We start from the raw sequence: 26,004 nt of genomic DNA, 5'->3' as shown, positions 1-26,004 counted from the left end.
CTATTTTTCTTTATTTTTATTGATAAGTAACAACACAATACCATAAATCCAATACACTTTTATATATTCACTGGAGAAATGGTCAAATTAAATTAAACTTATAAGAACACTGAGAACAATATAATTTGTGAATTGGCAATAAAAAGACTGTCATGGAGATAGACTTTTAGAATATAGATCATAAATTTTTAAAAGAAAAAAGCCCCTTTTACTCCCTCCATTTTTGATGATAAATACGTTGCAAGAAACTTCACTAAGAATAAGAACAATGGATGTTAGCATCAGTCAACAACTAAATGGAATACTCAGATGATCTGGATGTGCTTTGTGATCCTCAAGACAAAAGGTGCTACCTTGGGTATAAATTTCTTCCTACCAATGGATACAAATCAAGATCCCAGTTTAATGTTTAGCCTGTAGCACAAAATTAGAATAATTCTATTTACCAGACAATTGAGTATGTTATGTTCTGGTCTAAATCAATAAAGATTCTAAAGATTATGTTTATTCCAAACCAATAGAATTTATTAAGTACATTTAGTAACAGGCAATAAGGTCTGTCAAGATCAAAGTTCTTGCATGTTCTCTAATAACTAAAAGCTTAAAAGAACCATTTGTACCAACAGTCACCTTAGGAGACTATATGTTAACATACACGTTCTAACAATGCTGCCCTTGTCTAAAATATATAAAAACAATTTAAAAGAAATGGCCTTCAGTTTACAATTCACATAAGAACACCAGTTTACTGCTACAGTCATACGCTATTTTTCACCAAAGACAACATTACTCTGGTTGAGTTCCAGTTCTAACTGAAGGACTTCTGGTTATTTCCAAAATTTCAGTCTAAACTTGAAAGAGAATGAGTTTGCTATTATTGAGTACAACTGCACAGAATGTGTCCTAACCTTTAACCACTTTAAAACGGGCATGGATAATATGGAAGCACAAATTCCATGACATTTGTTTAAGAAACAAAAAAAAGTTACTTAAGATTATCATTAATTTTCAGCATAAGACTACTATATAGGCTGTGGTGTGGAAAAGAACGGCAGGAGATTAAAGAGGTAATACTGAACCCCAATCTTAAGTAATCTGTTGAAAAAAATTATGTTAAGTAGTTTACAGGTTAACCTAGAGAATGTGACCATTATTTAGGAAAAGTTGTACATTTGAAAGAAAAGTTTTTGTTTCACTTACTGCAAGTATTACGTTTGAGGGGTTGAGTACTAGCCCTCCCCACTAAAGTAAAAGTCCATACCAGGCCCTGAAGGTGGGAGTAGGAAAGAGAGTGGTAGTAAGGAAAGAGAATACATTAAACAAAAGATCTTAAAGACTGCAGGAGAAACGAAGTGGAGAAGTAGCCCTGGCTGAGAAGGGAATGATAAAGAGGAGGCACTGATCCAGCTGCCAAAGACTTGTTTGCCCTCATGTAGTTTGTAACATGAAATCTTACCATATAGAAATATGACAAGCAGCAGCACATCGTCCAAAAAACTGACCCAGTTTTTACAGATTTTACCTAAAAAACAAACAAGCAACTGATATAATAAAGTTTATAAATGTTCCTGCTGAATGAAAAAAGGTTAAATGTTTAGTAAACCTGTATTACAAAAAGCAAAGATTATTTTTTGAAAAGAGTAATGAGGTTATACAGATACTTGGATCCACTTAATATATATCACATTTATAACACTGGACAGTAGTCATACATTTTAGGAATAGCTTTGATTTTTTTTTTTTTTTAGTTATATAGTTTTTAGTAAAAAGAATCATCTTAAAAGGAACTTCTATTTTTCCATTTGTTATATTTTCTATCTTAAAATGATTAATATCAACAAATTAAGATTTTTAACTAAAGAATAAATTTGTTCAGTAAGTCTACATTTTTATATGGTAGGTTTGCTTAGACATAACACCTTAATCTGTAGTTTTTCTTCATCTGAATGTGATCATCTATATCTCACATATAATTATGAGCATCCATTTTTGAAAACTTATCATTACCTAGAAATTTTCAGATACCACAATCATATCTTCAATAAATTTATATTCTTAAAATTTCTAGAAGGCCTAATGATATGTCAGTAAAATTCTCAATTACTCTGAACTGGAAAGACAACGTGCAATAAATGAAGGTTCAAAAAGTTGACATATCTCTATTGTCTTAAAAAAACTAATCAAAGAGTTTACGTGCTCATTTGAAAAATCAAAATGTATTATTAGCACCTTCAGAAAACAGAATTTAAAATTTTAGAAACATAAGCTCTAAATACTTATGCCAAGAGCAAAGGGTCATCTTTAAGATGAATTGAGTAAGAAATGATAGATGTAAGTCCCATTATAGGTAATTCTGTATTAAACATTATAGGTAATTCCGTATTAAAAGAGTTAGCTCCATGTTCAAATTTAACAGTATGCTTTCTATAGAGCTTATTTCAAGGAATTCTTCACTTTCAAAATGGGCTTCTATTTCTGTTAGTACATTAAAACAAACTACAAGTGACGTCCAATCTTTGGGGAAATTGTAAAACAAACAAAAACAAAACAAAACAAAAAAAAAGGAAGGGAAGGAGAGAGGAAGAAAAGAGAAAACACTCTTAGTTTTACAGCACTTAGAGCTGTATGAGACTTCTAACAGACTATGAAACACTGCTTTGAATTCAATGTTACAGTGCACATGTGTGACAAAATACACTCCAATCTCCTCCCCCAAACCATGCCAACTTCGACAAGGTTTACCTTTGGACAGGGTCAAATAACAAGGTGGGTCTTATTCTAAAACGTGAATGGGGAGGGAGTATATTAAAATATTGAAAAATTTAAAAGTGAGAAAATTACAACCCTGGAATTTGTGTTATAACTTTATTCATAAACTAAAAGCCACTGAATTGTATACTTTAAAAGGGTAAATTTTATGGTATGCAAATACTATTTCTCAAAAAAAGTCTGTGCAGTGCAGCGAAAACAGCACTTAGAGGGAAACTTATACCTTTAAGTGCTTATATTAGAAGAGATGATCTCAAATGACTAATTTATAATCTAGAAAAGTTAAAGCCAAAACTGAGAAATAAAATAATGAAAAGAGATAACCATGTACATGTATCAGAAGACTTCATATTAAGATAACAACTCTCCCCAAACTATCTATAGATTTAATGTACTCCCAATAAAAGTAGAAATCTCTACTCATTTGGGTAGATGTTGATAAGCCAATTTAAAATTTATATGAAGCAAAGGACTAGGAACAGCCAAAATAATTATGAAAAAGAGGAACAAAGTTAAATCACTCACGCTACCTGATTTCAAGACAACACGGTGTAGGATAGATATATAGAGATCTCAATAAAACAGAAGAATCCCAAAATAGACTGACGTGTATACAGTCAACCTATTCTGACAAGGCTATCAAAGTGAGTAATTCAGTGGAGAAAGGAGAGTCTTTTCAACAATGATGTTCGAATGATGGGATATCAATATCCTCCCCAAAGAGAACCTCAGCCCTTTTCTTGCACCACAGACCATAATCAACTTGAAACAGATAACAGATCTTAATGTAAAACCTAAAACTATTGAGTTTCTAGAAGTAAAAACATGAGAAAATGTTTGTAACTTTGGGGTAGGCTAAGATTTCTTAGATGACACACCAAAAGCAAGATCCATAAAAGAGAAAATGATAAAGTGGACTTGATCAAAATTAAAAATTTCTACTTAGAAAGATATGTTAAAAAAATAAAGACAAGCCACATACTGGGAGAAATGTTTGCAAAACACACATCTATCTGATAAAGGACTTATTTCCAGAATATATAAAGAACTCTTACAACTCAGTAATAAAAAGCCAAACAGCCCAACCAAAACATAGGCAAAAGATATGAACAGACATTTCACCAAAGAAGAAAAGGAATGGGAAATAAGTACATGAAAAGATAATATTAGTCATTGGGGAAAAGCAAGTTAAAACCACGGGATACCACTACAACACTGTTACATATGAACAAACTATGTACTGGTGATGCAAACAAAATAAATGCAACTCGTCATACTCTGATGAAGGGAATGCAAAATGATAGTCACTTGCAAAAACCACTTGGCAGCTTTTTATCAAATTAAACATGTAGTTATTTTACAAACCAGCAATCCCACACCTAGGCATTTATTCAAGAGAAATACTAATTTATTCCATATGAAGAACTGTGTGGAAATATTTATAGCCTCTTTATTCATAATTATCAAAAGCTGGAAAACAAAATAAATTATAGCACATCCATACAACAGAATACTACTCAGCAATAAAATGTAACAAACTACTAAAACATGCAACAACATAGATGACTCTCAGAAGTATTATGCTACATGAAGTAAGTCAGACACAGAGGACCACCCCATACTATCTGCTTCTATAACATGGCATTCTGGAAAAGAAACTCCCAGAGACATACAGACAGAAATCAGATCTGTGGTTGCAAGTAATACGGGTTAAGGAGAGGATTGATTACAAAGGCACAGGAGGAAACTTAAAAAAAAAACCCAAAACCCCACAACTATAGGAGGCAATATGGTAATAAGTATTATTCTAAATACTATTCTATCTGCACTAGCTCTGTTTTTGGTGACAGTAACAACAGAAGTAATAACAAACATGTACTCATCACTTTCTGTGTTCCTACAATGTTCTATACCTTTACATGCATTAACTTATTTAAACCATATGAGGTAGGGTACTATTATTACTTCCATTTTATAGTTGATGAAATAGATATTCGGGAGGTTTAAACAACCCCAAGTGATAGAACTGGAATTCAAACAAACAGGAAGAAGATCCAAGAAAAACAAAACAGTGAAACAAACTAATATTTGAAACTATAATCAAAGACAACTTTCCAGAAATAAAAATTATCAATATACATGTTGAAAGGGGTCACCATTACCAGAAGTGTCAACTTTGGGACATATCCTAGGAAATTTATTAGACTTCAATGCTATAGAGAAAAAACTAATTATTACTTCAGGAAAAAAAGATCATGTTTGTTATGAAACACATAAAATTAGGTTCTTGACAATAACAAAGCAAAATGATCATAGTACAACAATTCCAAGAAATTCAAGTAAAGAACAAATGACCTAGACCTTTCCATCTAGCCAAACTCTCATATATGACACAATAAAAAAACAGATTTAAACATGTGAGGACTTGAGGAATATGATATTCATGGGCCTTCCCTGAGGAGTCCAATTAGAGGAATACCTTCATCCAACTGAGAGATATTATGTATAAAAAATGTACAAATAACATTAATATACAAAATACTATGTACTAGTATATAGCATAAAATATATTACATACTTAATAACATGTATTACATGTTAATATATAACAAAAGCCATATATGAAAAACCCACAGCAAACATATTCAATGGTGAAAGACTGAAGTTTTTCCTCTATGATCAGGAACAAGACAAGGATGCCTACTTTCACCACCTCTATTCAACATAGTACTTGAAGCTCTAGTCAGAGCAATTAGGCAAGAAAAATAAAAGGTATCCAAATTGGAAAGGAAGACGTAACATCACCCCTGTTCACAGATATGATCTCATAGGGAGAAAGCTCTAGATTCCACATACACAAAAAACTGTTAGAGCTAATAAATGAACTCAGCAAAATAGCAAGATAGAAGGTCAACACACAAAATTCAGTTGCATTTCTATACTCTAACAATGAACAATGCAAAAAGGAAATTACAAAAAAATTTCCAATAGCATCAAAAAGAATAAAATACAAGTTAACTAATGAAGTAAAAGACTTGTATGATGAAAACTATAAAACACTGTTTAAAGAAAACATAAATAAATGGAAACATCCCATGGTCATTCATAGACTGGAGGATGACAATACTACCCAAAGTGATCTACAGAGTCAATGCAATCCATATCAAAATCCAATGATTTTTTTTTCTTTGCAGAAGTAAAAAACCCACCCTAAAATTCATATGTAATCTCAAGGGACCCCTAATAGCCAAAAGAATCCCGAAAAGAACAATGAAGACAGAGGACAAACATTTCTTGATTTTAAAACTTACTACAAAGCTAAAGTAATCAAACAATGTGGTGCTGGCATAAAGACATACATATAATACATACAGACCAATGGAACAAAATAAAGAACCCAGAAATAAACCTTTGCATATATGGTCAAATGATTTTCAATAAGGGTGCCAAGTCCTCTGAATGGGGAAAGGACAGTCCCTTCAGCAAACAGTGCTGGGGAAACTAGATATCAACGTGCAAAATAATGAAGTTGGACCCTTACCTAACAGCATATACAAAAACTAACTCAAATACACCTAAATGTTAGACCTAAAACTATAAAACTCTTAGAAGAAAACACAGGGCAAAAGCTTCATGCCATTAGATTTGGCAATGATCTCTTGGATATGACACCAAAGGCACAGCAATAAAAGAAAAAATAGACAAATTGGACTTCATGAAAAATTAAAAATTTTGTGACTCAAAGACAATATTAACAGAGTGAAAAAGTCAATCCACAGAATGGGAGAAAACATTTGCAAATCATGTATCTTACAAAGGATTACTATTGAGAATATATTGAGAACTCCTAAAACTCATCAACCAAAAACCAAAAAATCCAATTCAAAACTGGGCAAGGGGGCTTCCCTGGTGGCGCAGTGGTTGGGGATCCGTCTGCCAATGCAGGGGGACACGGGTTCGAGCCCCGGTCCGGGGGGATCCCACATGCCACGGAGCGACTAGGCCCGTGCGCCACAACTGCTGAGGCCCCCGCGCCTGGAGCCCGTGCTCCGCAACGGGAGGCCACCGAAATGAGAGGCCCACGCACCACAATGATAGAGCGGCCCCCGCTCGCCGCAACTAGAGAAAGCCCATGCGCAGCAACGAAGACCGAACACAGCCAACAATAAATAAATAAAATAAAATAATTTAAAAAAAAAAAAAAAAACTGGGCAAGGGACTTGAGTAAACATTTCTTCAAAGATATACAAATGGCCATTAACCACATGAAAAGATGCTCAACCTCACTGATCACTAGAGAAATGCAAATCAAAACTACAATGAACTATCACCTCAAACCTGTTAAGACGGCTTACTATCCAAAACAAACAAACAAACAAACAAGTGTTGATGTGGATGTGAAGAAATTAGAACCCTTGTGTACTGCTAATAGGAATGTAAAATATTACAGCTGCTACAGAAAACAATATGGTGGTTCCTCAAAAAATTGAAAATAGAATTGCCACATGATCTGGCAATTTCACTTCTGGGTATATACCCCAAAGAACTGAAAGCAAGGTCTTTAAGAGATATCTGTATACCTATGTTCATAGCAACATACTCATAATAGCTAAAGCATGGAAGCAACCAAAGTGTCCATCAACAAATGAATGGGTAAACAAAAGGTGGTATATAAATACAATGGAACATTATTTCAGCCTTAAAAAAGGAAGGAAATTCTGACATATGCCACAGCATGGATGAACCCTGAGGAACCTTGAGGACATTACTCTAAGTGAAATAAGCCAGTCACAAAAAGACAAAAACTGTATGATTCCACTTACATGAAATACTTAGGAGAGCTGTCAAAATCACAGAGACAGAAAGTAGAATGGTGGCTGTCAGGGGCTGGGGAAAGTTAAAATGGGGGGTTATTGTTTAATGGATATAGTTTCAAGTTTTACAAGATGAAAAACTGTGGCGATGGATGGTGGTGGTGATTGCACAACATTATGATCTATTTAACCCCACTGGACTCTACACTTAACAAATAGTTAAGATGGTAAATTTTATGTTACATGTATTTTATCACAATTAAAAAAACACACAAAAAAACAAAAGCAACAACCATGAGATACCACTTCATACCAACAGGCAAGTAAAACAAAAAAACTAGAAAAAAAACAAGTATTGGCGAGGATTAGGAGAAATTAAAACCCTCATACATTGCCAGTGGAAATGTAAAATGGGGAAACCACTGTGGGAAACAGTCTGGCAGTTCCCCAAAAAGTTAATCACAAAGTTATCATGCCAACCAATAATTCCACCCTTAGGTATATATGGAAGAGAAATGAAAATACATGTCCACATAAAAACTTGTACACAAATGTCATTAGCAGCATTATTCATAATAGTCAATGTCATCAACTAATGGTGGATTTAAAAAATGTGGTATTATCCATACAATGGATTATTCAGCCATAAAAAGGAAGTACTGATACATGTCAAAAATATGAATGATTATGCTCAGGGAATGAAGCCATACATAAAAGGTCACATTTTTTAATGTGGGTTTTATTTACATGAAATGTCCAGAATAGGTAAGTCTTCAAACAGAAATTAAAGTAATGGAGGAAAGGCAGAATTGGGAGGTACAAGGTTTCTTTAGGGGGTGATAAAATGTTCTGTAGGTACACAGAGGATACTAAAAACCACTGAACTGTACATTTTAAAATGGTTGAAACAGTGAATTTATGTTATATGAATTTGGCTCAATTTCTTAAAGTGAAATTTTAAAATATGTTGAAAGGTAATTAACATGCCAGTTAAGGCACTCCTGCAATGATTCAGACTCATGCTATGTTAAAAGAATATAAAGAATAAAAAAACTATATAAACAATACCACTTTTGCATTTCATAAAAGCATACAAAATTTAAAAAATATGACAAAATACAAATGTAGTAACACCTGGGTGAGATGGCTTCTTTACATTAGTTTTCTGTTTCTAAATTTCCAACATACAGAATATATTACTTTAAAAATTTATTACAAAATGTTTCAAACATATGGAAGAGTAGAGAATAATAGCCATCCAGACTTCCAAATGCAAATACATCATATATTTGCTTTGGATGATTTTATTAAAAAAATTTTTTTTTTTTTTTACTGACAAGAGTTGAACCTCCCTTCATACTTTCTTCCTCAATATCACCCACCCATACTCAGGAGTAACCACTATCATAAAGTTGGTATATATGTGGATAAATGCCATATTTTTATACTTTCATAATAAATAGGTATAAACAAACAGTACACAATATGGTTTGTACTATTTAAAATTACTGTATGTATTCTACCTCAACTTATTTTTCCATTTGGCATTATACTGTCAAGCTCCATCCATTCATATGTATTGTCAAGATATATACTTAATATGTAATTTAAATTCTATTAGTTAAAAGACCTCAAAAGGATGTTCCAAATTTTAAGGTTTTTTCTCAGTTGTTTTAAAACATTTTTTGGTGAATACAGCAGCATCGGCAGCACCTTGCTGCTTGTCATCATCTTCATCACCATGGGTGCTTTTCTTTCTTCTCTTTTAAACTCAAGATCAAGCAACTGTCTATGTTGATTGACTGCAACAATTCTCCTCTGAAATTCCTTGCCAAAGCAAAAATATCCACAAGCTAAGGAGCTTTAAAAGATGTAAAATATAAAAGAGAAAAATAATGCTACCATTCACCTAGCTACCTAATATGTAAGAGTATTCATATGGAAAAATTTGGAGCAATTTCCAACATTGAAAAAGTATGAACATAGGCTAAAAGAATAAAGAAGAAAACAATTAAATATATGCAAGGTTTAACTTGAAGCTAGTACTAAGGAGCACCCTTTTCCTTGCAGGAAAAACATTAAGTTTAGATAGCTTAGCAATAAATAGACTTCTGGTTTCTGGTTCTACACGTAAGGAATTGGACGTCACCACTCAGTCCTAACAAGTAAAAAGCTGAACAGACTGAAATATCAACAACTCTTCCTGGATCTGTGAGTGAGGGAAAGACACAGGACAAACTGCTGCTCTCAACAATGGAGAGACACACATGCAGGAATCAATACTGCAAATAATTGGGGGCAGGGAGGTGGGTAGGGAAACATAAGTCTCAGTGTGGAGACTTAAAAACTCCAGGGTGGACTCAGTCATATGGTGGTCCCCACAATTATGCTGGATTTGCCTTGAGGATCTTAACCAGGTTCTCACAATAAATATATGGAAAAACAAAACCCCCTTGTTGCTTCTGGCACAGGGAGGGGAACAGGAAACGTTCTGAAAAATGCAAAGGCATTCTGTTCTTAACAAGGCCTGTCCTCAGAAGAAACTATTAATCAGAGCCTGACCTGCTGGGGTGTTATCAGAGCCTAACTGACCTGGGGAAGGGAAATACATAACTCCAGTCAGCTCTAGCCATCCTTTCCCACCTAAGTGGGGAGAGAAAAAAAAAAAAAACATTTGTAAAGTTCACAGTCCAACTTACTAAAAGACTTAGACCTAATCATAGGACTATACCTTACCTCCTGATTACTAAAGGCTTATTCACAGCAATTCCTTTTACCAAGTGTATCATGTCTGGCTATGAAGAAAATATTGCAAGGCATACCAAAAGGCCAAAAAACACAATTTAAAGAGACAGAGGAAGCATCAGAACCAGATATGGCAAGGATTCTGAAAGTATCAGACCAGGAATTTAAAACTATGATTAATATGCTAGGAGTTCCAATGGATAAAGGAGATAGCATGCAAGAATAAATGGGCAATGTAAGCAGAGAGCTGGAAATCCTAAGAACCAAAAACAAAACAAAACAAAACAAAACAAAACAAAACAAAACAAAACAAAAAAAGAGGCTACAGATGAAATGAAGGATGCCTATGCTGAGTTTATGAATAGACTGGCCATGGCTGAGGAAAGCATCTCTGAATTAGAGGCTACATCAATAGAAACCTCCAAGACTGAATAGAACAAAGACCAGAAAAAAAAAACCCAGAATATCCAAGGACTGTGGAACAACAACAAAAGGTGTAATATACATGTAATAGAAATACCAGAAGGAGAGGAGAAAAAGGAACAGAATATTTGAAATGAGAATGATTGATAATTTCTCCCAGTAAAGTCAGCCATTGAACTACAGATCCAGAAAGCTCAAACACTAAGCAACAAATGCCAAAATAACCAACCACAACCAGGCATACCTTTTTCAAACTACAGAAAACCAAAGATAAAGAAAAAAATCCTGAAAGAAGCCAGAGCAAAAGACACCTTGCCTATAGAAGGACAAGGATAAGGATTACATGACTTCTACTCAGAAATCATACAAGCAAGACAAGAACAGAGTGAAATATTTAAAGTACTGAGAGAAAAAAACCACCAATCTAGAATTTTGTGCCCTGTGAAATTATCCTTCAAAGTTAAAGGAGAAATAAAGACTTTCTCAGACAAACAAAAATTGAGGGAATTTGTTGACAGATTTGCCTTACAATAAATGCTAAAAGTTCTTTAACAAGAAGGAAAATAACATACATCAGGATCTTAGATCTACATGAAGAAAGGAAGAGCATCAAAGATGAAGTAAAGGTAAATTAAAAACTTTTATTTTTCTTATTCTTAATTGATCTAACAGATAAGTCTGTTGAAAATAATAATACCAACAATGTATTCTATTATGTATGCTCATATAAAAGTGAAATGAGTGACAGTTATGATACAAGGGAAAAGAGGGAGGAATTAGGATTATTTTGTTATTATAAGGTACTCACTGCCTATAAAGTGATACAGGCAGACCTCAGAGATATTGTGGGTTTGGTTCCAGACCACTACAATAAAGCAAATATTGCAGTAAAGCAAGTCACACGAATTTGTTTCCCAGGGCATATAAAAGCTATGTTTACACTAAATTGTAGTCTATAAGAGTACATTACGGGGCTTCCCTGGTGGCGCAGTGGTTAAGAATCCACCTGCCAATGCAGGGGACACGGGTTCGAGCCCTGGTCCAGGAAGATCCCACATGCTGCAGAGCAACTAAGCCCATGTGCCACAACTACTGGAGCCCACGTGCCTAGAGCCCATGCTCCGCAACGAGAAAAGCCACCGCAATAAGCCCGCGCACCACAACAAAGAGTAGCCCCCACACGCTGCAACTAGAGGAAGCCTGCACGCAGCAACAAAGACCCAACGCAGCCAAAAATAAATAAATAAATAAAATAAATGTAAAAAAAGAGTACATTATGCTTTAAAAAACCAACACATATACTTTAATTAAAGAGTACTTCATTGCTAAAAAATGCTAGCCATCATCTGGGCCTTTAGTGAGTTGTAATCTTTTTGCAATAGTAACATCAAAGATCTCTGATCACAGATCACCATAACAAATATAATAATGAAAAAGTTTGAAATATTGTGAGAAATACCAAAATGTGACAGAGACACAAAGTGAGAAAATACTGTTGGATAAATGGCACTGACAGACTTGTTTGATGCAGGGTTGCCACAAACCTTCAATTTCTAAAAATGCAGTATCTGTGAAGTGCAATAAAATGAGATATGCCTGTACAGTAGTCTTTGAAAGTGAACTTGGATTAGCTGTAAATGTATGTTGCAAACTCTAAGGCAACTGCTAAAAACAGTTTTAAAACAAAGCATAACTAATATGCCAGAAAAAGAGAGAAAATTGAACATATAAAATGCTCAGTTAAAACGACAAAAGGTAGAAAAAGAGTAGAGAACAAAAATAAAACAAAGAACTAAAGAGTTCCAACTAGAAGACAGTAACATACATGGTAAATATTAATCCAACTAATAATAATCATTTGAATGCCAATGGTCTAAATGCACAAATTAAAAGAACAAATTGTCAGGGTGGATCAAAATCCAAGACCCAACTATATGTTGTCTACAAGAAACCCACTTTAAATATAAAGATATATATAGTTCTAAAATAAATAGATGGTAAAAAATATACCATGCTAACACTAATCAAAAGAATGCAAGAGTAGCAATTTAATCTCAGACAGAGCCAACCTCAAAGCAAAGAAGTGATCAGAGATAAACAAGGGCATTACACAATGACAAAAGGATTAATTCTCAAAGACTACATAATCCTTAAAGTGCATGTGCCTAACAACAAAGTGTCAAACTACATGAGGAAAAACTAACAGAGCCACGAGGGTAAATGGATGAATCCACTACCATAAACGGAGACTTAAAACCCGCCCTCAGATGGATGAATCCAGCAGGTAGAAAATCAGTAAGATTTTCATGATTTAAGAAAATCATGAAACTCAACACCACCACCAATCAACTGGATATTGGATGTAATGGACATCTAAACTTGATTTCATCCAAGGACAGCAGAATACATATTCTTCTCAAGCCTACGTGGAACATTCACCAAGGTAAACCACATCTGGACCATGAAACACATCTTAACAAATTTGAAAGAATAAAAATCATGTAAGGTGTTGCTCTCATCCCACAATGGAATTAAACTAAAGATCAGTAACAGAAAATTAACTGGAAAATCTCAAAATAAATGGGGATTAAACAACATACCTTTAAACAAATATATGGGTCAAATAAAAAAAATCTCGAGAAAAATTTTAAAATATTGTTAACTAAATAAAAATGAAAACAACTTACCAAAATCTGTGGGATGTAGAGAAAGCAGTGCTCATAGGGAAATTTACAGCATTGAATGTATATAACAGAAAAGATAGGTCTAAGACAATTATCTAAGTTTCCACCTTAGGAAACTAGAAAAAGAAGGGCAATTTAAATCCAAAGGAAGCAGAAGAAAAGAAATAAGAATCAGGGCAGAAATCAATGAAGTTGAAAACAGGAAATTTATAGAGAAAAATCAATGAAATCACAAACTGGTTCTTTGAAAGATGAACAAAAATCAATACGCCTCTAAGCCAGGCTAAGAAAAAAGGAAGACACAAATACTAATACTGGAAATAAAAGAAGGACCATCACTACAGATCCCATGGACATGTATTAAAAGGATAATAAAGGAATACAATGAACAACTCTATGTGCACAAACTTGATAACCTAAATGAAATGGACCAATTCTGTGAAAGAAATCTCCCAAAACTCAAACAAGAAGAAATAGACAATCTGAATAGGGCTCTGTCTATTAAAGAAATGGAATCAATCAATAATTAATAACCTTCCAAAACAGAAAGCACCAGGCCAAGGTGGGTTCACTCGTGAATTCTACCAAACATTAAAAAAAAAAAAAGACAGCAATACTCTACAACCTCTTTCAGCAAACAGAAGTAGAGGGAACACTTCCTAGCTCATTCTACAAGGCCAGCATTGTCCTAATGCCAAAATCAAAGACATTACAAGAAAAGAAAACTATAGACCACGATCTCTCTCATTAATGTGGATGCAAAAATCCTCAACAAGACATTAAGAAATCAAGTCTAACAACGTATTATAAGAATTATATATCAATATCATGACCAAGTGAGATTTATTCCAGGTATGACATAGCGACTCAACATTTGAAAATCAATTAATGTAATTCATGACATCAAAAAGTCAAAAGAAAAAGATCATGTAACTACAGTTGACCCTTGAACAAGGCAGGGGTTGGGGCAGTGACCCCCTCACCCCCCTTGGTATCAAAAATACACATGGTAACTTGACAGTAGGCCCTACATAATCTGTGGTTCCGTATCTATGGATTCAACCAACCTTGGATCATGTAGTACTGTAGTATGTATTTACTGAAAAACAAACCTGTGTATAAGTGGACCTGCAGAGTTCAAACCCGTGTTGTTCAAGGGTTAACTGTGTATCAAAAGATAGAGAAAAAGCATTTCACAAAATCCAACATCCATTCATGATAAAATCTCTCAGCAAACTATTGACACAAATAGAGTGGAACTTCTTCAACTTGATAAATATTACCTACAAGACAAGGATGTCTCCTCTCACTACTCCTTTTCAACATCACACTGGAATTAGTAGCTAATACAGTAACACAAGAAAAGGAAATAGAAGGTATACAGATTGGCAAGGAAGAAATAACTTGGCAACAGTAAAATAATACAAGTTTCACAAACAGAATTCAACATCCTAAGCCACTGAACCACATTTCATTTTCCTAAGTATCTGACTCCTCTCTCCCCTACAAAAGAAACAAAATCAAGAGCTTAATTTTTTGATAGCCTCTTTATTGGAGCTATGACTTACTTGTTACAAACAGTAACAGAGTTCTCTGTATACAACTATAATTGATAAAAGACAAATGCTGCACAACAGCATTTCAGCAGAAAGTTCATGGGTATTAACGATAGCAAAACATTAAGTGTTACTTACCCACAAGTAATATGTGAACTGAAGTGCAAAAATAGCAATGCCTTCATTATCAAAGGATCCAGCTACTGACCGAGAAATGTAACCTGGTACGATAGCAATAAAACAAGCAGCTAAAAGTCCGGCTCCTTGGTTCCAAAGTTCTCTGGTAAGCAGGAAAGTAGATATAGATGTAAGGCCGCTAAAAGTTGGTGCAAGGAACACACATACATCTCTTATGTGAACTGTTATGTTCAGTGTATTTAAAATCCAATGGATAAGGCCAGCTGTTATCATCAACCCTGGGTAAACCTAGGAAGAAAAAAAAAGGACAATTTAATTACATATAAAATGAGGTAGCTGAAAACACTAATGTAAGCTTCTTTCTTTATTATTATATATTGTTTATAGTAAGTTTGAGAATAAGCTCTTACAATAGTTTGCCTTCACACATTACAAAATTAAATGTTCTTGTGGATTAGATACAAATAAAAATCTGATATTCAGATACATACTTAAGCAAAAGAAGAAAGATCATACTGAATGAATGATTAAAAGTGAAGAGGTTTAACAATGAAAAACTACGTAACTTTCTTATTGATCCCACTAACTCTATCCTTTCACTATAAAACAGGGTCCTAATCTAACATATCCTTAAGTTTGGAGTTTTAACGTGCTCCAACATTGCCTATACTTGTGTTCAAGGGACTGAGAAAAGGACGGAAGATGAAAGAAAGTTACGTGCAATATTATTTAAGTGGTATTTATAAATGATTTTTCCCTTCTTTCAAAGTCAAGATTTGGAAAGTAAACAATTTTAGCTAGGAAAAGAAGGACTAGTTAGTTGGTGAATTCAGATATAATATTTTCGGACTCCTGGAAGATTAGACCTTTTTACACTTCTTAAAATATTTAAGGATAGAAAGGAAATAATAAACTAGAATAGGCCAGTTAACAGTTATATTCTGCACCCTCCCTCTAAAAGAGAACATGAAACATTAAGAGGATTCAAAGAACAAGAAATAGGACATTAATTCTGAGCTATTCTTCAGTGATTAAAATGTGTATTTATATTTCCATCCTTATCTAAATCCTAAAAGATTTTTCTTTCTCCATCACTGAAACTACAAAGAATGTTATAAATTTCCTTTCCTAGCTATCCTATTTAAACTTGCAAACTCCCATGGTCTTTAACCCAACTCCATTGCTTTTTTCTCCATAGCACTTATCACCATTTCACATACTATTTATTTTACTTATTTATTGTCTATTAACTAAACACCCTCACAAGAATATAAGCTCCAGAATAGCCAGAAAAATTTCCCCAGCATCCAGAGAACAATGATTGGCACAAAATGAATGCTCGATAGAATGTATAGAAGGAGAATGGGATAATGGAAGGGGGAAAAAGTATGGCAATCATCACCATTCTTAAAAATCAAAATTTTGTTCCATTTCATATATGATACCAGGCCTCAGTGTATGATATTGTTAGCAATATTCAAAGAAAATGGAAATGAATTTGAAAATACTCTAAATTTGGCAGACTGAACTGACATATGAAATACAGCCAAAATAGGTAGAAGTACTAGATGAAAGGACCAAAAAACTCTAAACAAACAAATAAAACCACCCAACAACAAAAAAGGCATATTTAAGCTCAAAAGGAAGGGAACCCTCCAGGTTCCAAACATAAAGAAGAAATTCAAAGTAGGTACTGATGCCGTGGGAATCTAAAAAGAGAAAAAACAAAAACAAAGCAGGCTTGATATATAGGCACTCGAGGTTGGGGGGTAGTTACCACTCACCACAGGGATCAAAGAAAAGGCCTAATTCCCAGCACAAAACCAGGGCCCGTTTATGAAACTAGACTAGACAAATTCTACCCATCCATCAAGGGAAACAGTAAGGAACTCTTGCCTTACTTCCAAAGCTCTGAATAGAAACAAAACAAGAAATAAGAAACTCATTCATCACATGGGTGAATATGGGTTCCACATTTATAACAGCATCGTGTATAAAAAACCTCAAGCTGAGAAATAACCTCTAAAAACTGTCCTAAAAGCAGTAAGACCTCTAAGGGCTCCAACAAAGGCAAGTGAGAAAGATTATTATAAGGATGGTCCCAAATACCAAGACACCAGGAGTCTCAGAAAACAAGCCTTCATTGAGGGTGAATTCAAGATAAAAATTTATAAACACACCAGGAAACAAACTATAGTAATCAAAGACTAGTACAATGAAGTAATGATAGCATTCATCCCACAAGAAGTACAGATACAGCCATCTACCACATCTCTCACCATTCAATACCTTTCTAATTCACCCTAATTCATGACTATTGTCCTGTATCTTTATCTCTGTTTACATCAAAGATAAGAAGATGCCCCAGATTATAACACAACATCTGACTACCACGGAGAACCTATTCCTTCCAAATACAGAGGGAACATTTATAAAAGTTGGCTATATCTTGGGCCACAAATCATGCCTCAATAATTTTCAAAGGATTAAAATTACAGGATTTGTTCTTTAACCATAATATATTGGAAGTATAAAGCAAAAAAAAGATAACTAGGAAATTCTATTATGTTTAAAAGTTAAATACAAGTAACCCATGAATCAGGGCAAATTATAGTGGAAATTAAAATACACTTTGACCTGAACAATAATGAAAATACTACATATCAAAACTTATGCAATGTAGTTAAAAGTGATTATTGGGAAATTTATAGCTTCAAAATGAACACATTAATAACAAAGAAATGTTGAAAATTACTCATCAAACTGTATCAGGAAGACAGATAAAAACATCAAAACAAACTCAAGAAAGTGGGAGGAAGGAAATAAATGGAAATTAACACAAGAGAAGGCAAATATTTAATAATCAACAAAGTCAAAGTTTCTTTGGGTTAAGAAATCTACTAAAATTGATAAACCTCTGACAAAACTGATCCAGAAAAAAATACTACACATATATATTGCCCAAACAGGTGTCTTGTCTTTCATTTTCTCTTCAGCATTCTCCTTACATCCCAAATCCTAAAAATATTTTCTCTTATATCATCTTCTGGACATTATAATTCCCCACGAACTATGATCAATACTCAATTACCTCGAGTAATTGGGACCTGGAAAATTAGAATTATCTGATTCTTCTACATTTCTATTTCCTTCCCAAAATTTTTTTTCAATAAAGTTGTTACAGAACAAAACAAAAACATACAAATAACCTGAACTTAAATGTGTGACAAGAGATCCACTTGTCAGAAATAGTGGCTAGTATGAGGTAACCCAAAAACAGGTCGCGGGGTGAGAGTGGGAAGAAGAGGGTCAAGAAAAGAGATTTAGCAAATTAAATACTAATCAGCCACAGAAAAATGTGTTAGTTAACTATACAAAGCTTTCAAGAATTGCCACCACCTTAGGGCTTCCCTGGTGGCGCAGTGGTTGAGAATCTACCTGCCAATGCAGGGAACACGGGTTTGAGCCCTGGTCTGGGAAGACCCCACATGCCACGGAGCAACTAGGCCCATGAGCCACAACTGCTGAGCCTGCGCCTCTGGAGCCTGTGCTCCGCAACAAGAGAGGCCGTGATAATGAGAGGCCTGTGCACCACGATGAAGAGTGGCCCCCGCTTGCCGCAACTGGAGAAAGCCCTCATACAGAAACGAAGACCCAACACAGCCATAAATAAATAAATAAATAAATACATAAATAAATAAATAAATAATTTTAAAAAATCAACTGTATTTCTATATGTTAGCAATGAACATGCGGAATTTTAAAATACAACGCACCTTATTATTGCTCAGAAATACTTAAAATACTTAAAAATACAAAAAAAAAAATTGCCACCACCTCAGTGATTAATACTTACTCAAATAACCGCAAAATTTTAAGATTAACATAAATAACTGCAAATATACTTACAGTACCACCGACTATTCTTCCTAGTGGATACCATGCTCTTTCATCAAACCAATTTAAAAATTCATAGAACCCATGAGATGCAAGATGATGTGTTGATCTATAATTAAACCTAGAGAAAACAGGAAAAAAAGAAATGTTATAAAACTTTACTACGAAGAAATAGCTCTCTTTCTAATATTATACTTTATATTTAACTCTTTATATATAGCTCTATGGCTACATAAATACATCTTTTATAACAATTTTCCTTAAACCTAAGTAACACATTATTTTCCAAGAAATAGGCTAATACCTCTAAATATAACTAAAAACAAAGTCCCTCCCTCCCCCCCCAAAAAACAACTCTACCAAACTAGTAATGCTCAAATTAACATTTGGCCATTGCCTGGGGTACATACAATTTACCAAATGGTCAAAGAAGTCAATGACCCTCAAAAGATTAAAAACCACTGAAAGAAAATAGCATCAAAATGAAGGATGCACATTCAACATAATTGCCTCCAATCCTATAACCCTAAAAATTACAGAAATAAAGAATAAGTTATAATAGCACTAAAATCATGGGAGATGAACTGTAACAGCACTTTAAAACGAGAACATGACCTTAACGAATGAGAAATTTCCTCAATGAAAGACAAAAAACCAAATGAGAAGAAATGAGATGGAAGAAGCCACAGTCCAAATTGCAACCAGAAGTAAACTGCAAACCATGGTATGTGTGTGTGTGTTGGGGAGGTGGGGGAATGGGAGGAGTTTCCAGGATGTTCCATGTTTAGTATAAAGTTGCTATGGGGCAGGGGGGCAAGAGAAAATCCTGCAGCAATCCTCAGGGTAATGAGCATTAGGAACAGCCAGGCAGGTGGATCCCCTTGCCCTACCACTGCCAAGCAAGGAAGTGGGCCTCAAAGGTATCTGCAATACATGCAGACAAGTGATTCAAAAAGTGGAATAGTGCTTGACGGAAAGAAGATGAATAGGAAATCCTCATATCCAAATTCAGCTTGATATATCCTTCCCAATAGCAAGCCATGACTCTCCCTCCCATAATCACCAGATACAAACACTGTAGTATTTGTAGACAGACTTGATCAAATACAAAAATAAGCACACATCCAAAAACCAAACATTTAAGAAAAGTAGACAATATGAAATCTAAGCATCAAAATCAATGAGTGGAAGAACTAATACCATAGAAAACAGAAATAGGAATATCTTCAGAAATAAGACAAGCCACAGCAGCCTGAAAGGAAGCATATCCGAGAGGTTAAGACTACGAGTGTTAGAATCATACTGCCTGGGCCTGAATATCTTAGTTCCATACTTATTTGCTATGTGACCTTGGCTGGGCAAACAACTCATGGTCTCTCTGTGCTCTAGTTTCTTCATCTGTGAAAAAGGGATAACAACAGTACCTATGTCAATAAGGTGGCTATGATAAGTAAACAATATAATATCTCTAAAGCACTCAGAGGCTACTGCTACTATTACTGTGAAATAAAGATCTATGATAAAAGCACTATTTAAGTTTTTGAATGTCAAATGACTGTTAAGATATACAAAATAAAGGATGGGTTAAATAGTAAAAAGGTCAAAGATGCAAAGCAAATTAGTAACAAGACAGAAAGTATTCTGAGGGGTGGCATTAGAAAGATGGCACAATAGGAGATACCAGCCTTCATACCCCCAACAAAAAATAAGAAATAGACAGCTATCCATGAAGGAAAATATCCCCAGGAGGCTCATGCAGAACTGAGATCCTACAGCAGCACAATGAAGCAAAAAATGGAGAGCAACCACACAGAAGGATCACAAGGGAGACAGGCTTAGCTGAGACATCTAGAGACAGCCAGGAACAAAGAAGGGTAGAGGCTATCAGTATCAGCCATGTGGTAGTACCACTGCAGTGCCCAGTGTGGTCTGCTCTGTGGAGGACCTAGGCAGGCTCTTCAACTGAGGACAACAGCACCCATGACAGCTTTCACAAAGGAGGACCCCATAAGTATTCATCAGGACAAACTCCAGTGGCCTGCTCTGCAGAGGACAACAGCAGCTTTCACCAAAAGCCATCACTGCCACAGGGCCCCTGGAGAGGGAGACACTACTGTGTCCTCAGCAAGAAAGAGCTACTGCTGCGCTGCCCCAGGACCAGGGCTGCCACAACCCCCTAATCCCACAAATGCTCTGGACTCCAGAACCACTGCTGCTCTGTAAGTGCTTACACTTCAGACTCCAGCTCTGCAGCTGCTTTGTGTGTGCCTGAGCTCCAGACCCTAGCTCCATGGCTACTCCATGGGCACTCATCAGTACTACCACGATTAAGAGGACACCTGTGAGTTGGACCTGGTGCCAAGAGAGATCCCCTTGGCCACAACAACTCCCTGTGGGAGAAAAAGAGACCAGAAGGTCCCCAACAGCCCTTAACAGCCCCATGGACACTTGCTGCCTTGGCCATTGAGGACCCCTGCAATCTTCACTAACACTGACCTCAGCTGTTGGAGCTGCACAAAGACTACACCCCTGGATCTTCCCCAGAGTAAGAACTGCCACAGCCTATTCAGCTGGCACCCTCACACTTACCCGCAGGTAAAGGTCTTTCCTGACCAAAACCACTCCATCAAATGGGCAGGCATAAATGCAAGGCTACAACAAAAGTGAAAAAAATCAAGGAAACATGACACCACCAAAGGAACACAATTATTTTCTAGTAACTGACCACAAAGAAACAGATCTCTGAATTGCTTGACAAAGATTTCAAAGTAATTGTTTTAAGGAAGCTCAGTAAGCTACAAGAGAACCCAGAAAGACTACTCAACAAATCAGGAAAACAATACATGGTCAAAATAAGAAGTCCAAAAGAGAAACAGAAATTATAAAAAAAAAACCAAAGAGAATACGGAGCTGATAAATACAATGAATAAAATGAAAAAAAAATGCAGCAGAGAATATCAACAGCAGACATGAACAAGCAGAAGAAAGAATCTGAGAACTAAAAGAGAGGTTACTTGAAATTATCAGGGCAGACGGAAAAAAAAAGTGAAAAATAGCCTACATTAACTATGCATCAAGGGTAGTGATGGCTGCATTATTAGAGTTCTAGAAGGAGAGAAAGGGGTAGAAAGCTTATTTACATAAATAATGGCTAAAAACTTTGCAAATCTGGGGAGAGAAATTGACAGTCATCCAGGCATGTGATGTTCATAGGTACCAATACATATTCAACCCATACAGGACTCCACTGAGAGACATAATAAAACTGTCAAAAAACAAAGACAAAGAGAGAATTTTGAAAGCAAGAGTAAAAAACTTATACATGGGACCCACATAAGGCTATCAGCAGATTTCTCAGCAGAAACTTTGCACCAGAATAGCGTATATATAGTCAAAGTGCTTGAAGAAAAAAACTGCCAACCAAGAATATTCAGCAAAGCTGTCCTTCATAAAGACGTTCCCAAACAAACAAAAAAACCAAAAAAAAACAAAACACTGAAGGAGTTCATCACTACCACACCTGCCTTATAAGAAATGCTAAAGGGAGTTCTTCAAGCTAGCATGAAAGGGCAATAATTCGTAACATAAAAACATATAATAGTATAAAACTCACTAGTAAGATAAGTATGTAATCAAATTCAGAAGATTCTACTATTGTAATGGTGTATAAATCACTTAACTAGTATAAAGGTTAAAAGACAAAAATAAAAATATCTATAGCTACAATAATTTGTTAAATACACAACATAAAAAGATTATGACATCTATAACATAATTGAAGGGGTGTGTAAAAGAATAGAGATTTTGCATGCAACTGAATCAAATTATTAGCTTAAAGTTGACTGTTATAATCATACAATGTTTTATGTAAACCTCACAGTAGCCACAAAGCAAAAACCTATAGTAGATATAAAAAGATAAAGAGAAAAGAATCAAAGAATACTGCTAAGGAAAACTATCAAATCACAAAGGAAAACAGCACAAGAAGAAAGGAACAAAGGAACTAGAAAACAATTAACAAGATGGCAGTCATTAAGTCTTATCAGTAATCACTTTGAATGTAAATGGATTAAATTCTCCAATCAAAAGACATAGAGTGGGTAAATACATTAAAAACACAAGACTCAAACATATGCTAACAGAAACTCACTTCAGCTTTAAGGATACACATAGGCTGAAAGTGGAGAGATGGAAAAAAAATTCTATGCAAACAAAGCAGAAGAGAGCAAGAATGGCTATACTTTTATCCAACAAAATAAACTCTAAATGAAAAATTGTAAAAGAGACAAAAGGTCATTCATTATAGAATGATAAATGGATCAACTGATCAAGAGTATATAACAATTGAAATAGACAGCAATGCAATAATAGTAGTGGGCTTTAATACCCTACTTTCAGTGAATAGATCAGAAAGATAGAGTATGAATAAGGAAATATTGGACTTGAACTACGCTTTAAACCAAATGGATCTAACAGAGAACATTCCATCTAACAGCAGAGCACACATTCTTCTTAAGTACATACAGAATATTCTCCAGGACAGATCACATATTAGGTCACAAAACAAGTCTTAACAAACTTAAGACAGAAAATTATACCAAATATCTTTTCTGACCATAATGATATAAAATTAGAAATAAGTAACAAAGCTAGAAAATTCACAAATATGTGGAAATTGAACGGTATTCTTCTGAACAATCAATGGGTCAAAGAAATAAAAAGAAAAATTTTAAAGTATCTTTAGATAAACACAAATGGAAACACAACATACCAAAATGCTGCAAAAGCAATCTAAGACAGAAGTTTATAGCAATAAACACTGGCATTAATAAAAAACAGACCTCAAATAAACAACCTAACTTTATACCTCAAGGAACTAGAAAAAGAATAAATTTTGCACAAAAAACAGAAAGAAGGAAATAACAAAAATCAGAGCAGAAATAAAGACTAGAAAAAGAGAAGAAAAAAAAATGAAGTTTTGTTCAACTTTTTTTAAAAAAAGATAAGCAAAATTGACAAACCTTTAGCTAGACTAAGAAAAAAAAAAAGACGACAAAATCAGAAATGAAAGAGGAAACGTTACAACTAATACCACAGACACAAAAAGGATCATAAGAGATTATTATGAACAATTATACACCAACAAATTGGATAACCCAGAAGAAATGGACAGTCTTAGAAACATACAACTTACATCAAAGACTGAAGCAGGAAGAAATTTTAAAATCTGAACAGATCAATAATGAGTAAGGTGATTGTTGGGGGGTTTTGATCACTGATTCAAAGAAAAGCCTAGGACCAGATGGCTTCACTGGTGAATTCTACCAAACATTTAAAGAAGAATGAATGCCAATCCTTCTCAAACTCTTCCAAAAAATTAAAGAAGAAACCCTTCCAAAATCATTTTACAAGGCCAGCATTACCCTGATACCCAAGTCAGACAAGGACACAACAAGAAAACGACAGGCCAGGGTCCCTGATGAACAAAGATGCAAAAATCCTCAAGAAAATACCAGCAAATTGAATTCAACAGCACATTAAAAGGATCATACACCATAATTAACTGGAACTTATCCCTGAGTCAAGGATGGTTCACCATACGAAAATTAATAAATGTGATACCAAATTAACAGAATGAAGGATAAAAATCATATGATCATCTCAACAGAGGCAGAAAGGGCCTCTGACAAAATTCAACATCCTTTCACGACAAAAACTTAAAAAATTAGGTATAGAAGAAATGTACCTCAAAATAATAAAGGCCATAGATGACAAGCCCACAGCTAGCATCATACTCAATGGTGAAAAGTTGAAAGCTTTTCCCCTAAGATCAGGAACAAAACAAGAATGCCCACTCTCACTCTTCTTTTCAACACAGTCCTAGCCTAAGCAATTAGACAAGAAAAAGAAATAAAAGGCTTCCAAATTGGGAAGGAAAAATTTGTCTGTTTGCAGATAACATGATCTTATATACAGAAAACTCGGAAGGCTTCACCAAGGATACACGATCAACATTTAAAAAATCAATTGCATTTCTATACACTAACTATGAATTATCTGATTGAGAAATTAAGAAAGCAATCCCGGGTTCTCCCACCGCCCCCGCTGCGGGTCCCAGCAGCTCAGGCGGTGGGAGGAGCGGCAGCGGCCAGGCAGCCCAGCTTTGCAAAGGTTCTCGGTGTGCTGCGGCCCGCAGGAACCTGGCACATGCCCGCTCCACCGCCACGATGCCCAAGAGGAAGGTCAGCTCCGCTGAGGGGGCGGTGAAGGAGGAGCCCAAGAGGAGATCGGAAAGGTTGTCAGCTAAACTGGCTCCTGCAAAAGTGGAAATGAAGCCAAAAAAGGCGGCAGGAAAGGATACATCTTCAGACAAAAAGTGCAAACAAAAGGGAAAAAGGGGAGCAAAGGCAAAACAGGCTAAAGTGGCTAACGAAGAGACTAAAGAAGACTCACATGCAGAAAATGGAGAAACCAAAAACGAGGAGAGCTCCGCTTCTGATGAAGCAGGAGAGAAAGAAGCCAAGTCTGATTAATATCACACCCCTGGTCCTATCAGTGGTCCCTGTCTCCCTTCTTGTACAATCCAGAGGAATATTGTTATCAACTATTTTGTAAATGCAAGTTTTTTAGTAGCTCTAGAAACATTTTTAAAAAGGAGGGAATCCCACCTCATGCCATTTTTAAAGTGTAAATGCTTTTTTTTAAGAGGTGAAATCATTTGCTGGTTGTTTATTTTTTGGTAGAACCAGAAAATACTGGGATATTAAATATGGGAGGCTTTGATTGTCTTGGGTGTCAGCTTAACATTCCACAGATGGAGGGTAGCTTTTATATCTTATAATAGGAAGCATACTAAATAGCAGTTTGGAGTCAGCTGTGCATTTAATGTCTTAAACACTAAATTACTTCTCTTCCCATGTTGTTTTTGGTATAATTGTTTCCTAAAGCAAACCACTTTACCTTGGTCTTGGCTCTCCT

The 26,004-nt window shown here is 35.1% G+C and overlaps 2 protein-coding genes across 4 annotated transcripts in view; one reads left to right on the top strand and one right to left on the bottom strand.

Annotated features, from left to right (window-relative positions):
* STT3B (STT3 oligosaccharyltransferase complex catalytic subunit B) overlaps positions 1-26,004 on the bottom strand; it is a 97,563-nt gene that overhangs the window by 28,298 nt on the left and 43,261 nt on the right. For all 3 annotated transcript variants that reach the window (XM_059939066.1, XM_059939065.1, XM_059939067.1), the window contains exons 2-4: positions 19,039-19,147; positions 15,130-15,417; positions 1,457-1,522 (exon numbers count right to left, since the gene is read on the bottom strand). In XM_059939066.1, coding sequence (XP_059795049.1) covers positions 1,457-1,522; positions 15,130-15,417; positions 19,039-19,147 — 463 coding nt within the window. The remainder of the gene's footprint in view (positions 1-1,456; positions 1,523-15,129; positions 15,418-19,038; positions 19,148-26,004) is intronic.
* LOC132374072 (non-histone chromosomal protein HMG-14-like) lies at positions 25,254-25,559 on the top strand. Its single transcript, XM_059937570.1, has one exon. It carries the CDS (start codon positions 25,254-25,256, stop codon positions 25,557-25,559), a length of 306 nt encoding a protein of 101 aa, XP_059793553.1.

The sequence above is a fragment of the Balaenoptera ricei genome, chromosome 11 (genome assembly GCF_028023285.1).
Source record: "Balaenoptera ricei isolate mBalRic1 chromosome 11, mBalRic1.hap2, whole genome shotgun sequence".
In the NCBI taxonomy this organism is placed as follows: Eukaryota; Metazoa; Chordata; class Mammalia; order Artiodactyla; family Balaenopteridae; genus Balaenoptera; species Balaenoptera ricei.
The sequence above is the reverse complement of the archived record's forward strand: the minus strand, read 5'-3'. Positions and strand labels throughout refer to the sequence as shown.